This window comes from Coregonus lavaretus, assembly GCF_964263955.1.
Source record: "Coregonus lavaretus genome assembly, chromosome: 30".
Lineage (NCBI taxonomy): Eukaryota > Metazoa > Chordata > Actinopteri > Salmoniformes > Salmonidae > Coregonus > Coregonus lavaretus.
The window spans coordinates 24,580,770-24,593,498 of record NC_140017.1 but is presented as its reverse complement, the minus strand read 5'-3'; the positions used below and the strand labels follow the sequence as shown (position 1 = coordinate 24,593,498).

At 43.2% G+C, this 12,729-nt stretch overlaps 1 protein-coding gene across 1 annotated transcript in view; it reads right to left on the bottom strand.

Moving 5' to 3' along the window:
* The window catches only part of LOC311105584 (membrane-associated phosphatidylinositol transfer protein 3-like), a 133,481-nt gene that overhangs the window by 3,168 nt on the left and 117,584 nt on the right, over positions 1-12,729 (bottom strand). Inside the window, exons 14-19 of the mRNA XM_084147775.1 lie at positions 6,767-6,883; positions 6,348-6,496; positions 5,892-6,041; positions 3,479-3,662; positions 3,034-3,162; positions 2,386-2,776 (exon numbers count right to left, since the gene is read on the bottom strand). Coding sequence (XP_084003901.1) covers positions 2,453-2,776; positions 3,034-3,162; positions 3,479-3,662; positions 5,892-6,041; positions 6,348-6,496; positions 6,767-6,883 — 1,053 coding nt within the window. The 3' untranslated portion in view covers positions 2,386-2,452. The remainder of the gene's footprint in view (positions 1-2,385; positions 2,777-3,033; positions 3,163-3,478; positions 3,663-5,891; positions 6,042-6,347; positions 6,497-6,766; positions 6,884-12,729) is intronic.

Here is a 12,729-nt window from a genome sequence, read left to right as displayed (position 1 = left end):
GCTTTGAAAATAAAGGAGCTGCTCATAATGATAGCACATCTACCTCAGGTTCCTGCATGAATATTTATGAGGCAGTATACAGACTGATCTCTGCTTTCTCTCTGTTTCTCTCTGTCTGCTCTCCCCCTCTCTCTATTTCTCCCTGTCTGCTTTTTTTCTCCATCCCTCTCTATCTTTCATCTCTCTCCATGTTTCACTTTCTCAGTCTAATCTCCATCTCCCTCTCTCTCCCTCTCTCTCCTCTTCCTCTCCCTCTCTCTCCATCTCTCTCTCCTCTTCCTCTCCCTCTCTCTCCATCTCTCTCTCCTCTTCCTCTCCCTCTCTGCCCCTCTCTCCTCCTCTCAGACAGTAAAGCTGTTATTATTATTCTGTATAAATCATAATGCCTGCAGCTCCTACTTCAGCTGTGATGTGTATCACACCACAAAACATAACAAAATCAAGGTGAACATTTATTGACTGCACCAGAGTACAATACGAGCAAAGCAAATCAATCTGTGTTGGAGTCAAAGCTTTACAAAGCCTTGTGTTCTCAAAGGCTTAGAACACAATGCTGAAGAGCCAAAGGTGAATGTCTACATTTTTCCAAATGAATCATTTATTCACATTACATAATTGCCAATATGCTGCAGGAAAGGCTACAAAAAATACACAATGGAAGAGGGAACAATATATTTTCACAGCCTCAAGTACGACAACTCAGAAACAGGTTCTGGGGGGATATTTTTCAGTTTATTGCTATTATAGAGAGACAGTATGATCATATTCAGTGCATCCAAAAGTATTCAGACCCCTTGACTTTTTCCACATTTTTCCTTAATCAAATTTTTTTTTTTTTTTTTTTTTATAGCCTCATCAATCTACACACAATACCCCATAATGACAAAGCGAAAACAGGTTTAATTAAATTTTTTGCAAACGTATTACAAATAAAAAACAGAAATACCTTATTTACATAAGTATTCAGACCCTTTGCTATGAGACTCAACATTTAGCACAGGTATATCCTGTTTCCATTGATCATCCTTGAGATGTTTCTACAACTTGATTGGAGTCCACCTGTGGTAAATTCAATTGATTGGACATTATTTGGAAAGGCACACACCTGTCTATATAAAGTCCCACAGTTGACAGTGCATGTCAGAGCAGAAACCAAGACATGAGGTCGAAGGAATTGTCCGTAGAGCTCCGAGACAGGATTGTGTCGAGGTACAGATCTGGGGAAGGGTACCAAAACATTTCTGCAGCATTGAAGGTCCCGAAGAACACAGTGGCCTCCATCATTGTTAAATGGAAGAAGTTTGGAACCAGCAACACTTTTCCTAGAGCTGGCTGCCCGGCCAAACTGAGCAATCGGGGGAGAAGGGCCTTGGTCAGGGAGGTGACCAAGAACCCGATGGTCACTCTGACAGAGCTCTAGTGTTCCTCTGTGGAGTTGGGAGAACCTTCCAGAAGGACAACCATCTCTGCAGCAATCCACCAATCAGGCCTTTATGGTAGAGTGGCCAGACGGAAGCCACTCCTCAGTAAAAGGCACATGACAGCCCGCTTGGTGTTTACTAAAAGGCACCTAAAGACTCTCAGACCATGAGAAACAAGATTCTCTGGTCTGATGAAACCAAGATTGACCTCTTTGGCCTGAATGCCAAGCTTCACGTCTGGAGGAAACCTGGCACCATCCCTACGGTGAAGCATGGTGGTGGCAGCATCATGCCGTTTTTCAGCGGCAGGGACTGGGAGACAGTCAGGATCGTGGGAAAGATTAACGGAGCGAAGTACAGAGAGATCCTTGATGAAAATCTGCTCCAGAGCGCTCAGGACCTCAGACTGGGGCGAAGGTTCCCCTTCCAACAGGATAACGACCCTAAGCACACAGCCAAGACAATGCAAGAGTGGCTTCGCAACAAGTTTCTGAATGTCCTTGAGTGGCCCAGCCAGAGCCCGGACATGAACCCGATCAAACATCTCTGGAGAGACCTGAAAATAGCTGTGCAGCGACGCTCCCGATCCAACCTGACAGAGCTTGAGAGGATCTGCAGAGAAAACTGGGAGGAGAAACTCCCCAAATACAAGTGTGCCAAGCTTGTAGCGTCATACCCAAAAAGACTCGAGACTAATCGCTGCCAAAGGTGCTTCAACAAAGTACTGAGTAAAGGGTCTGAAAACGTATGTAAATGTGATATTTCATTTTTTTATTTGTAATACAAACCTGTTTTTGCTTTGTCATTATGGGGTATTGTGTGTAGGTTGATGAGGGGGAAAAAAACATTTTCATCCATTTTAGAATAAGGCTGTAAATCAAGGGGTCTGAATACTTTTCGAATGCACTGTATTTCTAGGAGTATAATATAGGGAAATTGAAACCATTTAAGTGTGAGTGCTCACCTTGGCCCTGGACAATGTGACCCTTGTCCTCCTCCTCTTCCATCCTCCCTCCATCTCTCTCTGTCCGTCAGGGTGTGGCTTCTCCACGGTGCATGGAGGCCCGCCCCCAGACACCATGGCCGCCGCCCCCTCCTCCTCCCTCGGGATCCTGGTCAGACTCTGGTTGGCTCTGGGCCCGCTCAGGCTTGGGGTTGGGAGTGCAGGGAGGGTCAGCGTGCTGGACAGACATGGTTCTCCTCAGGTGGGTGCGTTTACACAGGAAGTCAGGTTTGGCAGAGAGGCCGAAGGAGCCTTTCCTTAGGACCATGCGGACCGAGGAGGTCTTCTTGGGTCTGGCCCGGTGGCCAAACTGCAGTGAGGAGAGGTGCACTGCATAGCCATCACTTAGAAACTATGAGAGAGAGAGAGAGAGAGAGAGAGAGAGAGAGAGAGAGAGAGAGAGAGAGAGAGAGAGAGAGGCCATGTTAGATAAAATAATAGAAGATTAAACAGGTAGAGAGAGATGGAGAGTGACAGGAATGAACAAAAGCCACAGACAGACCAGAATAGATACATCAAAACACGATCAATAGCTATTAGTGAGTCAATGCCATTAGCTTGATCGATAAAGAAAAGTAGAAGAGGAGTGTACAGTCCCCTGATGTCTACCTGGCATTGATTCTGGTACTTCTTGGAAGGCCTGCCCACAATATAAATCTGGGAAGGACTCAGACCCAGCATGTTGTACACAGAGATGTCCTTCATGGAGCCGTATGCTGAGTTGATCTTAATGTGACACTGGCAGAGAGAGAGAGAGAGAGAGAGAGAGAGAGAGAGAGAGAGAGAGAGAGAGAGAGAGAGAGAGAGAGAGAGAGAGAGAGAGAGAGAGAGAGAGAGAGAGAGAGAGAGAAGTAACACTTTTATGCAGCGCGACCAGAGGTTATACTGCTGTGCCTACAAAGTCAATGTGAGAACCAAGGAAGTGTGCGTGAGTAATAGAGGAGGGAGGGAGAGAGAGAAGGAGAGAAAGAAAAACAGGAAGAGATACACAAAGAGAAGGAGTCGAGATAGAGAGAATGAAAAAGAGATCCACTGTATTATGAATGTGTTGTACCTCCTGCACTAGGTTCCTGAGGAAGATGGTTTTCTGTCTCAGTGGGTCATGGACCAGGCCCTCAGAGAAGAAGATCATGCCCTGGGGGAAGTTGTGTTGGGACAGCCATGACACCACGCGCTGCTTCTGCATGTCTGGCCTCCCTGTGATGTAGATGATAAGATAGCCCAAGTCCTGCCAGTGTCTGGACACAAAGATAAATAGATACATTCCTCTGAGAATTATCATTTTCACTGAACATAAAGACAGATTGACATCAATAATATTCCTCTGAGATTTATGGTTTATTTTCTTATTTTTTTCAGTCATCTTTGTTTTCTCCCTTCATGTATTAAAGGAATACTTCAGAATCTTTAGCAATGAAGCCCTTTATCTACTTCCCCAGAGTCAGATGAACTCGTGGATACATTATTTATGTATCTGTGTCCAGTTTGAAGGAAGTTAAAGGTACAGTGCATTCAGAAAGTATTCAGACCCCTTTACTTTTTCCACATTTTGTTACATTACAGCCTTATTCTAAAATTGATGAAATTATTTTTTCCCCCCTCATCAATCTACACACAATACCCCATAATGACAAAGCAAAAACAGTTTTTTTGAATTTCTGGCAAGTGTATTAAAAATAAAAACCTGAAATATCACATTTACATAAGTATTCAGACCCTTTACTCAGTACTTTGTTGAAGCTCCTTTGGCAGCGATTACAGCCTCGAGTCTTCTTGGGTATGATGCGACAAGCTTGGCACACCTGTATTTGGGGAGTTTCTCCCATTCTTCTCTGCAGATCCTCTCAAGCTCTGTCAGGTTGGATGGGGAGCGTCGCTGCACAGCTATTTTCAGGTCTCTCCAGAGATGTTCGATCGGGTTCAAGTCCGGGCCACTCAAGGACATTCAGAGATTTGTCCCGAAGCCACTCCTGCGTTGTCTTGGCTGTGTGCTTAGGGTCGTTGTCCTATTGGAAGGTGAACCTTCGGCCCAGTCTGAGGTCCTGAGCGCTCTGGAGCAGGTTTTCATCAAGGATCTCGCTCCATTCATCTTTCCCTCGATCCTGACTAGTCTCCCAGTCAAACATCCCCACGGCATGATGCTGCCACCACCATGCTTCACCGTAGGGATGGTTCCAGGTTTCCTCCTGAAGTGATGCTTGGCATTCAGGCCAAAGAGGTCAATCTTGGTTTCATCAGACCAGAGAATCTTGTTTCTCATAGTCTGAGTCCTTTAGGTGCCTTTTGGTAAACTCCAAGCGAGCTGTCATGTGCATTTTACTGAGGAGTGGCTTCCGTCTGGCCACTCTACCATAAAGGCCTGATTGGTGGATTGCTGCAGAGATGGTTGTCCTTCTGGAAGGTTCTCCCATCTCCACAAAGGAACTCTAGAGCTCTGTCAGAATGACCATCGGGTTCTTGGTCACCTCCCTGACCAAGGCCCTTCTCCCCTGATTGCTCAGTTTGGCCGGGCGGCCAGCTCTAGGAAGAGTCTTGCTGGTTCCAAACTTCTTCCATTTAAGAATGATGATGGAAGCCACTGTGTTCTTGGGGACCTTCAATGCTGCAGAATTGTTTTGGTACCCTGCCAAAGGTCTGTGCCTCGACACAATCCTGTCTCAGAGTTCTACAGACAATTCCTTAGACCTCATGGCTTGGTTTTTGCTCTGACATGCACTGTCAACTGTTGGACCTTATATAGACAGGTGTGTGCCTTTCCAAATCATGTCCAATCAATTGAATTTACCACAGGTGGACTCCAATCAAGTTGTAGAAACATCTCAAGGATGATCAACGGAAACAGGATGCATCTGAGCTCAATTTCGAGTCTCATAGCAAAGGGTCTGAATACTTATGTAAATAAGGAATTTCAGTTTTTTTTTTTTTATAAATTCGCAAACATTTCTAAAAACCTGTTTTTGCTTTGTCATTATGGGGTATTGTGTGTAGATTGATGAGGATTTCTTTTTATTTAATCCATTTTAGAATAAGGCTGTAAAGTAACAAAATGTGGAAAAAGTAAAGGGGTCTGAATTCTTTCCGAATGCACTGTAGGTTTGCGAACAAATGCTAACTAGCATTAGCACAATGACTGGAAGTCTACGGCTGTTCATGTAGACTTCCAGTCATTGCGCTAACGCTAGTTAGCAATTGCGCTAATTCTAGATAGCAATTATGCTAACACTAGTTAGCAACTTCCTTCAAACTCCCTTTAATGTGACAAAATACAAGGATAATATTCTGAGCTGAACAGATGACTTGTTGGCGTTGTAATTTAGTTAGTATTTTTATTCCATTAATAATTTATCTCTGCTCGAACTGCTCCTTAATCAAACAAAAGCTGGAAGGCACATTCACATTCACAAACACACACACAAACACTCGCACGCACGCATGCACACACACACACACTTGGAGGCATGAGTTACCTGACGACATCCACAGCTCCGGGGCGGACTTTAGGGTCACTGCCCATAATGGAGACGCTAGCAGCGAAGGAGCCATCGATGCTGAACACCACACACTCCATCCCCCTGGGCAGCACCGTCAGGTAGGCCTCCGCACTCGTCTGATCTCCCCTGGGTAGAAAGAGGTAAAGAGAGGGGGAGAGGGGGGAGGATGATTGCTAGGTATGGTGGCAATTCACAGCCGCAGCAGCTCTGGGGCTCCTTGTTATTCAACAACCTGTGAGTACACTGTTAGAGCTTCACAGTACTTTACCTCCATCACTGATATGGGCCATAATTACATTTAGTATTCCTCCACTTTCATGGGAACTCGTCCCAACCCGCATCCATTTCATTACTGATACAACCTCTAACATACTGTAACAAATATTCTGTGGTTGCATCTCAATAAGAAATGAAAAGGAGTTATTTGCTTACTTGACCACCATTTTGATAGGGTAGACCCCGGTGGCCAGCTTTTTGCTCTTGGGGATGGTGTAAACCACTCTGCCACTACTGGTGGTCACCTCCGTGTCAAAGTGGACCCAGCGGCCGGACTGGGGCTGGGTCATCAGGAGAATGTCCACCTGGGAGAGGACAAGATAGATTCATGATAAGATAAGATGATAAGATAACAAATGCTCAGGGCAGCAATTAAATCCCTTCAATAAACTTCAGTGTTGACGTCTGTCAAAGCAAATTCCTTTGTCAGACCACTATAAGAGAAGTATCAATTTCACTTTATTGAAATGCAGACACTTTTAAAAGTGTTGCAACTATAGTGTTGTAAATAGTGCAAATAGTGTTTGCAAATGATGCAAAAAGGTTCAGGAATAATGTTTATGTCGTGTCGTCACCTTCTCTCCAGTCAGAGTCACCATGTCCAGGGGGCCATACATGAACCGACCAACCAGAGTCTGTGGTCCCTCCTCTGTGGCGATGACATCATTCACCCTGTGGTTGCCAGTCACATTCTGCATGAGGAGAAGAGATTTACTGTCACTTCTCTTTGCCTTTGTGTGCGTCCCAAATGGCACCCTACACTCTTAGAAAATCTAAAAAGGTGAACCCTTTGAAGAACCATTTTTGGTTCCAGATAGAACCCTTTTGGGTTCATGTAGAATCCTTTCCACAGACGGTTCTACATTGAACCGAAAAGGGTTCTACCTGGAAACAAAAAGGGTTGTACCTGGAACCAAAAAGGTTTACCCTATGGGGAAAGCCAAATAACTCTTTTGGAACCCTTTTTTCTAAGAGTATATTACGTATATTTACATTTACATTTAAGTCATTTAGCAGACACTCTTATCCAGAGCGACTTACAAATTGGTGTATATGGTGCCCTACTTTTGACCAGAGACCTATGATCCCTGGTCAAATGTAATGCACTATAAAGGGAAATACCTACTCAGTTGTACAACTGAAATATCTTCCGCAATTAACCCAACTCCTCTGAATCAGAGAGGTGCGGGGGCTGCCTTAATTGACATCTACGTCATCGGCGCCCGAGGAACAGTGGGTTAACTGCCTTGCTCAGGGGCAGACTCTGTGTCTTTCATTATTTTCTGCATCACTCCTCCTCAGACATAGTGTTTACATCGGCAGGAGGAAATGGGATGTCAAAGGAAGGATGAAAAATATGGATTATCTTGGCAAAGAGAAATGCTCACAAACAAGGATGTAAACAAATTTGTGCACAACATTTGAGAGAAATACACATTTTGTGCATATGGAACATTTTTTATTTAACTAGGCAAGTCAGTTAAGAACAAATTATTATTTACAATGACAGCCTACCCCGGCCAAACCCGGACGACGCTGGGCCAATTATGCACCACCCAATCACTGCCATATTGTGATACAGCCTGGAATCGAACCAGGGTCTGTAGTGACGCCTCTAGCACTGAGATGCAGTGCGTTAGACCGCTGCGCCACTCGGGATCTTTTATTTCAGCTCATGAAACATGGGACCAACACTTTACATGTTGCGTTTATATTTTTGTTCAGTGTAGGATCGGCTCAGAAGCGTGATATCATAAATCACATCTCTCGTTTTATGAGCATAAGGCAATGTATGCATGGATGTTTGTCTTATCCATTAAAGATGGTTTATTAAACACTAAACAGTAACCCTACAATAGGCCTAGTTATAACAAACATGTAGCCAATCTAGTTCTTTAATTGGCTTCAACATGGAAATATTCGACTACACACATTGCATTCGCATTTGGAAAATGCACTGCTTGTTCGAGCCATGGACAATTGGACATTGCCCAAACGTTATAATAAGATAAGCCTACCATCACCATTGATATGGCCCACGTGAAAGGTAAACAAATGAACTGGCAAATAGCCTAGGCTACAAGTGGATATAGCAACAAGGACAGTGATTGGAATTCCCGTGATTTGACTGTTAATTCCAACAGATGAAAGTGGAAGATGCAATTTTTTTACAAACTGATGAAGGAAAACAATAAGCAGTCTATTGTAATAACTTGATGTTCCTAAACAAACTTCCTACAGTCACTGAAACCTTTCATTCAATGGGCATCACACATATGCCTAATGAAGAACAAGCTGCATGCTCGTGATATAATAAAACATTGGTTATAGGCTACTGATTAGGCTACTGCGCTTCCGATGGCAAAATCGACGCCATAACCAATTGCATTACCGCTAAGACCAGCTTTTGGTCAGTCTTAAATATCACCAGTAGTGCTGATTGAAATTGGCACATTGGCGCACGTTTTTAAGGACACACCTTCAATATTTCCACCCCTCCCACCTCAGCGCAAGTGAGCTGATATAAGACAGATAAATGACCAATCCTAGCAGAGTACTTGCTTTTACAAGTCACAATTGCCAAAGAGAGTGAGTTAGACACTAGCGCTGCCTTAACGCCAGCTGAAAATAGAGCCCTATTCTTCAACATATCCCTGTTTTGATGTATCACATTTGAGACGTGTGTCGAAGGAGTCTCAGAAGTGTGCACTACAGGACCTTACCAAAAGAGGGTGTCAAATCTCCATGAAGCCTGGCTACAATAGCAGTGTGGTTCTGCTTCCCCTTCTCATTTCAAAGAGCAGGATGAATAAACCTAAAGAAGAAATCCTCTAACTCTATGCTTCCATCCCAAATGGCACCCTATTCTATATGTAGTGCACACTACTTTTGACCATGGCCAATATGGCTCTAGTCAAAAGTATTGCACTACATAGGGAATAGTGTTCCATTTGGGACACAAACCAACTTTATTGCTAGGCTGGTGAGATATTAATGAGAATTGAAAGCAGAGGAGTTTGCAGATGAATTTCCCTGGCTCTGTTACAGCAATGCCAGCAATACCTCAGTCATAACATAAGTCATAACCACAGGTGGTTGGTGATAGAGTAATTGGGGATGGGTTTGACTGAAGGAAACTTTCAGGAACACTTAAAGGGCTGTGGTGCAGTAGCATATGTACATGAAGGGCTCTATTTTAACAAACCTAACACAATGGTACATTTTTGCGCTGGCGGTAGCGCTATAGGTTAGGGGGTGTGTCTGAAATATTTATGCTATTTTCACAACCGGAATTATGGGAGCAGTAGCTGGAGGTGGCGCGAAAGGGCTGGGTTTTGATGAATAAACAAGTTGTGGGTGTGTCGAGGATTGACGCCTCACTGGCCAGTCAGAACATGCTCAATGGCTAAATATGTGGTTGCTTCAAGTTGTGTATTTACGTATTGCATTGTCATCAACTCCAATTCGAATGTTAGTCCGCTATAGCCTAGTTTGTTAAATAGCCAGCCCCATATTTGCTAAATATATTGAACACGTTTGCAGTCCACATTGTTCTAATTGTATTGCTTCAATATGGAATTACATTGTTAAACATAGGCTATAGCATTCACACTGATATAGGGGCTAAGGCCTACTGTAAATTGCAGTCTGGACATGGACATGCCAAACGTAGTCAATAAGCAAGATACAATTCACTAGGCTACTGATAAGGCCTAAAAAGTGTATAATTCTAATAAAAAATGAAATAAAAGAAACAACAACTTGTTTTAAATAGGCTATGTCTAACTAAAGTTACAGGCACCATAATTGCTCCTTGTGGGCGTATAATACAGACAAGGTTACTTAGACTATGGAGGGTTTTACGCACATCCAAACTTTTCACAGGAGCTGGATAAAGATCCAATATAAAGAGAAAGCTGTTATACTGCTCCCAAATGTCATGTTTTATAAACATCATGAAACCATCTTCTTCTGAAATAGCAGACGAAATTGCATTGCATTCGAGCCACGTACGTTTTCGCAACCTAAACCCATGGATGGTGAATCTTTCTAGTAAGTTTGGTTTCTAATCAAAGTAAACGGAAAACAATCAATCTGTTTTTTAAAACAACAATATTTCTAAATATACTAAACAAAAATATAAACGCAACATGCAACAATTTCAAAGATTTTATTGAGTTACAGTTCATATAAGGAAATCAGTCAATTGAAATAAATAGATTAGGCACTAATTAATGGATTTCACCTGACTGGGAATAAAGATATGCCTCTGTAGGTCACAGATACCTTAAAAAAATGGGCCTCACAATGGGCCTCATGATCTCGTCACGTTATCTCTGTGCATTCAAATTGCCATCGATAAAATGCAATTGTGTTCATTGTCCATAGCTTATGCCTGCCTGCCCATACCATAACCCCACCACCACCATGGGGCACTCTGTTCACAGACCGCTCACCCACACGACGCCATACACGTGGTCTGCGGTTGTGAGGCCGGTTGGACGTACTGCCAAATTCTCTAAAACAACGTTGGAGGCAGATTATGTGTCACGGTTTCGGCCGAGGCTGCCTCTCTTCCTTGCTCGGGCAGGCTTCGGCGTTCGTCGTCTCCGGAATACTAGCTGCCACCGTTGCATGTTTCTATGTTCGTTTGCTTTTGTCTGATTGTTGTTACACCTGTTATCGTTTAGTGTAATTAGTGTCCTATAAGTTCTCGTTGTGTTTGTCTAGTGTTGTGTGTTATTGTTTTACTGTCGTGCCGGTAGGCTGTTATTCTACTGTTTGCTCGGTTGAGCTATTTCTCCATATTGTTTGGAGTGTTTTGTCGCACCTGTTAGTGCGCCCGTTATTTTCGCCTACGTGCGGAGTTTTCGCCTCAGGGCATTTATTCGTGATTGTTTTTGTGTGCATCTACTAAAGTCTGTTGGACTAACGTTCTGCGTCCTGCGCCTGATTCCACCACCACACCCACCTACATCTACCTTGACATTATGGTAGAGAAATTAACATTCAATTCTCTGACAACAGCTCTGGTGAACATTCCTGCAGTCAGCATGCCAATTGCACGCTCCCTCAAAACTTGAGACATCTGTGCCATTGTTTTGTGTTGGTGCACCCGTGTAATGATCATGCTGTTTAATCAGCTTCTTGATATGCTACATCTGTCAGGTGGATGGATTATCTTGGCAAAGAGAAATGCTCACTAACAGGGATGTAAACAAATTTGTGCACAACATTTGAGAGAAATACACCTTTTGTGCATATGGATTTTATTTTATTTAAATACGCAAGTCAGTTAAGAACCAATTCTTATTTACAATGACAGCCTACCCCGGCCAAACCCGGACGACGCTGGGCCAATTGTGCACCGCCCTATGGGACTCCCAATCACAGCCGGATTGTGATACAGCCTGGAATCAAACCAGGGTCTGTAGTTATGCCTCGAGCACTGAGATGCAGTGCCTTAGACCGCTGCGCCACTCGGGATCTTTTATTTCAGCTCATGAAACATGGGACCAACACTTTACATGTCGCGTTTATATTTTTGTTCAGTGTAGGATCGGCTCAGAAGCGTGATATCATAAATCACAAATCTCGTTTTATGAGCATAAGGCAATGTATGCATGGATGTTTGTCTTATCCATTAAATATGGTTTATTAAATACTAAACAGTAACCCTACAATAGGCCTAGTTATAACAAACATGTAGCCAATCTAGTTCTTTAATTGGCTTCAACATGGAAATATTCGACTACACACATTGCATTCGCATTTGGAAAATGCACTGCATGTTCGAGCCATGGACAATTGGACATTGCCCAAACGTTATAATAAGATAAGCCTACCATCACCGTTGATATGGCCCACGTGAAAGGTAAACAAATGAACTGGCAAATAGCCTAGGCTACAAGTGGATATAGCACCAAGGACAGTGATTGGAATTCCCGTGATTTGACTGTTAATTCCAACAGATGAAAGTGGAAGATGCAATTTTTTTACAAACTGATGAAGGAAAACAATAAGCAGTCTATTGTAATAACTTGATGTTCCTAAACAAACTTCCTACAGTCACTGAAACCTTTCATTCAATGGACATCGCACATATGCCTAATGAAGAACAAGCTGCATGCTCGTGATATAATAAAACATTGGTTATAGGCTACTGATTAGGCTACTGCGCTTCCGATGGCAAAATCGACGCCATAACCAATTGCATTACCGCTAAGACCAGCTTTTGGTCAGTCTTAAATATCACCAGTAGTGCTGATTGAAATTGGCACATTGGCGCACGTTTTTAAGGACACACCTTCAATATTTCCACCCCTCCCACCTCAGCGCAAGTGAGCTGATATAAGACAGATAAATGACCAATCCTAGCAGAGTACTTGCTTTTACAAGTCACAATTGCCAAAGAGAGTGAGTTAGACACTAGCGCTGCCTTAACGCCAGCTGAAAATAGAGCCCTATTCTTCAATGTATCCCTGTTTTGATGTATCACATTTGAGACGTGTGTCGAAGGAGTCTCAGAAGTGTGCAC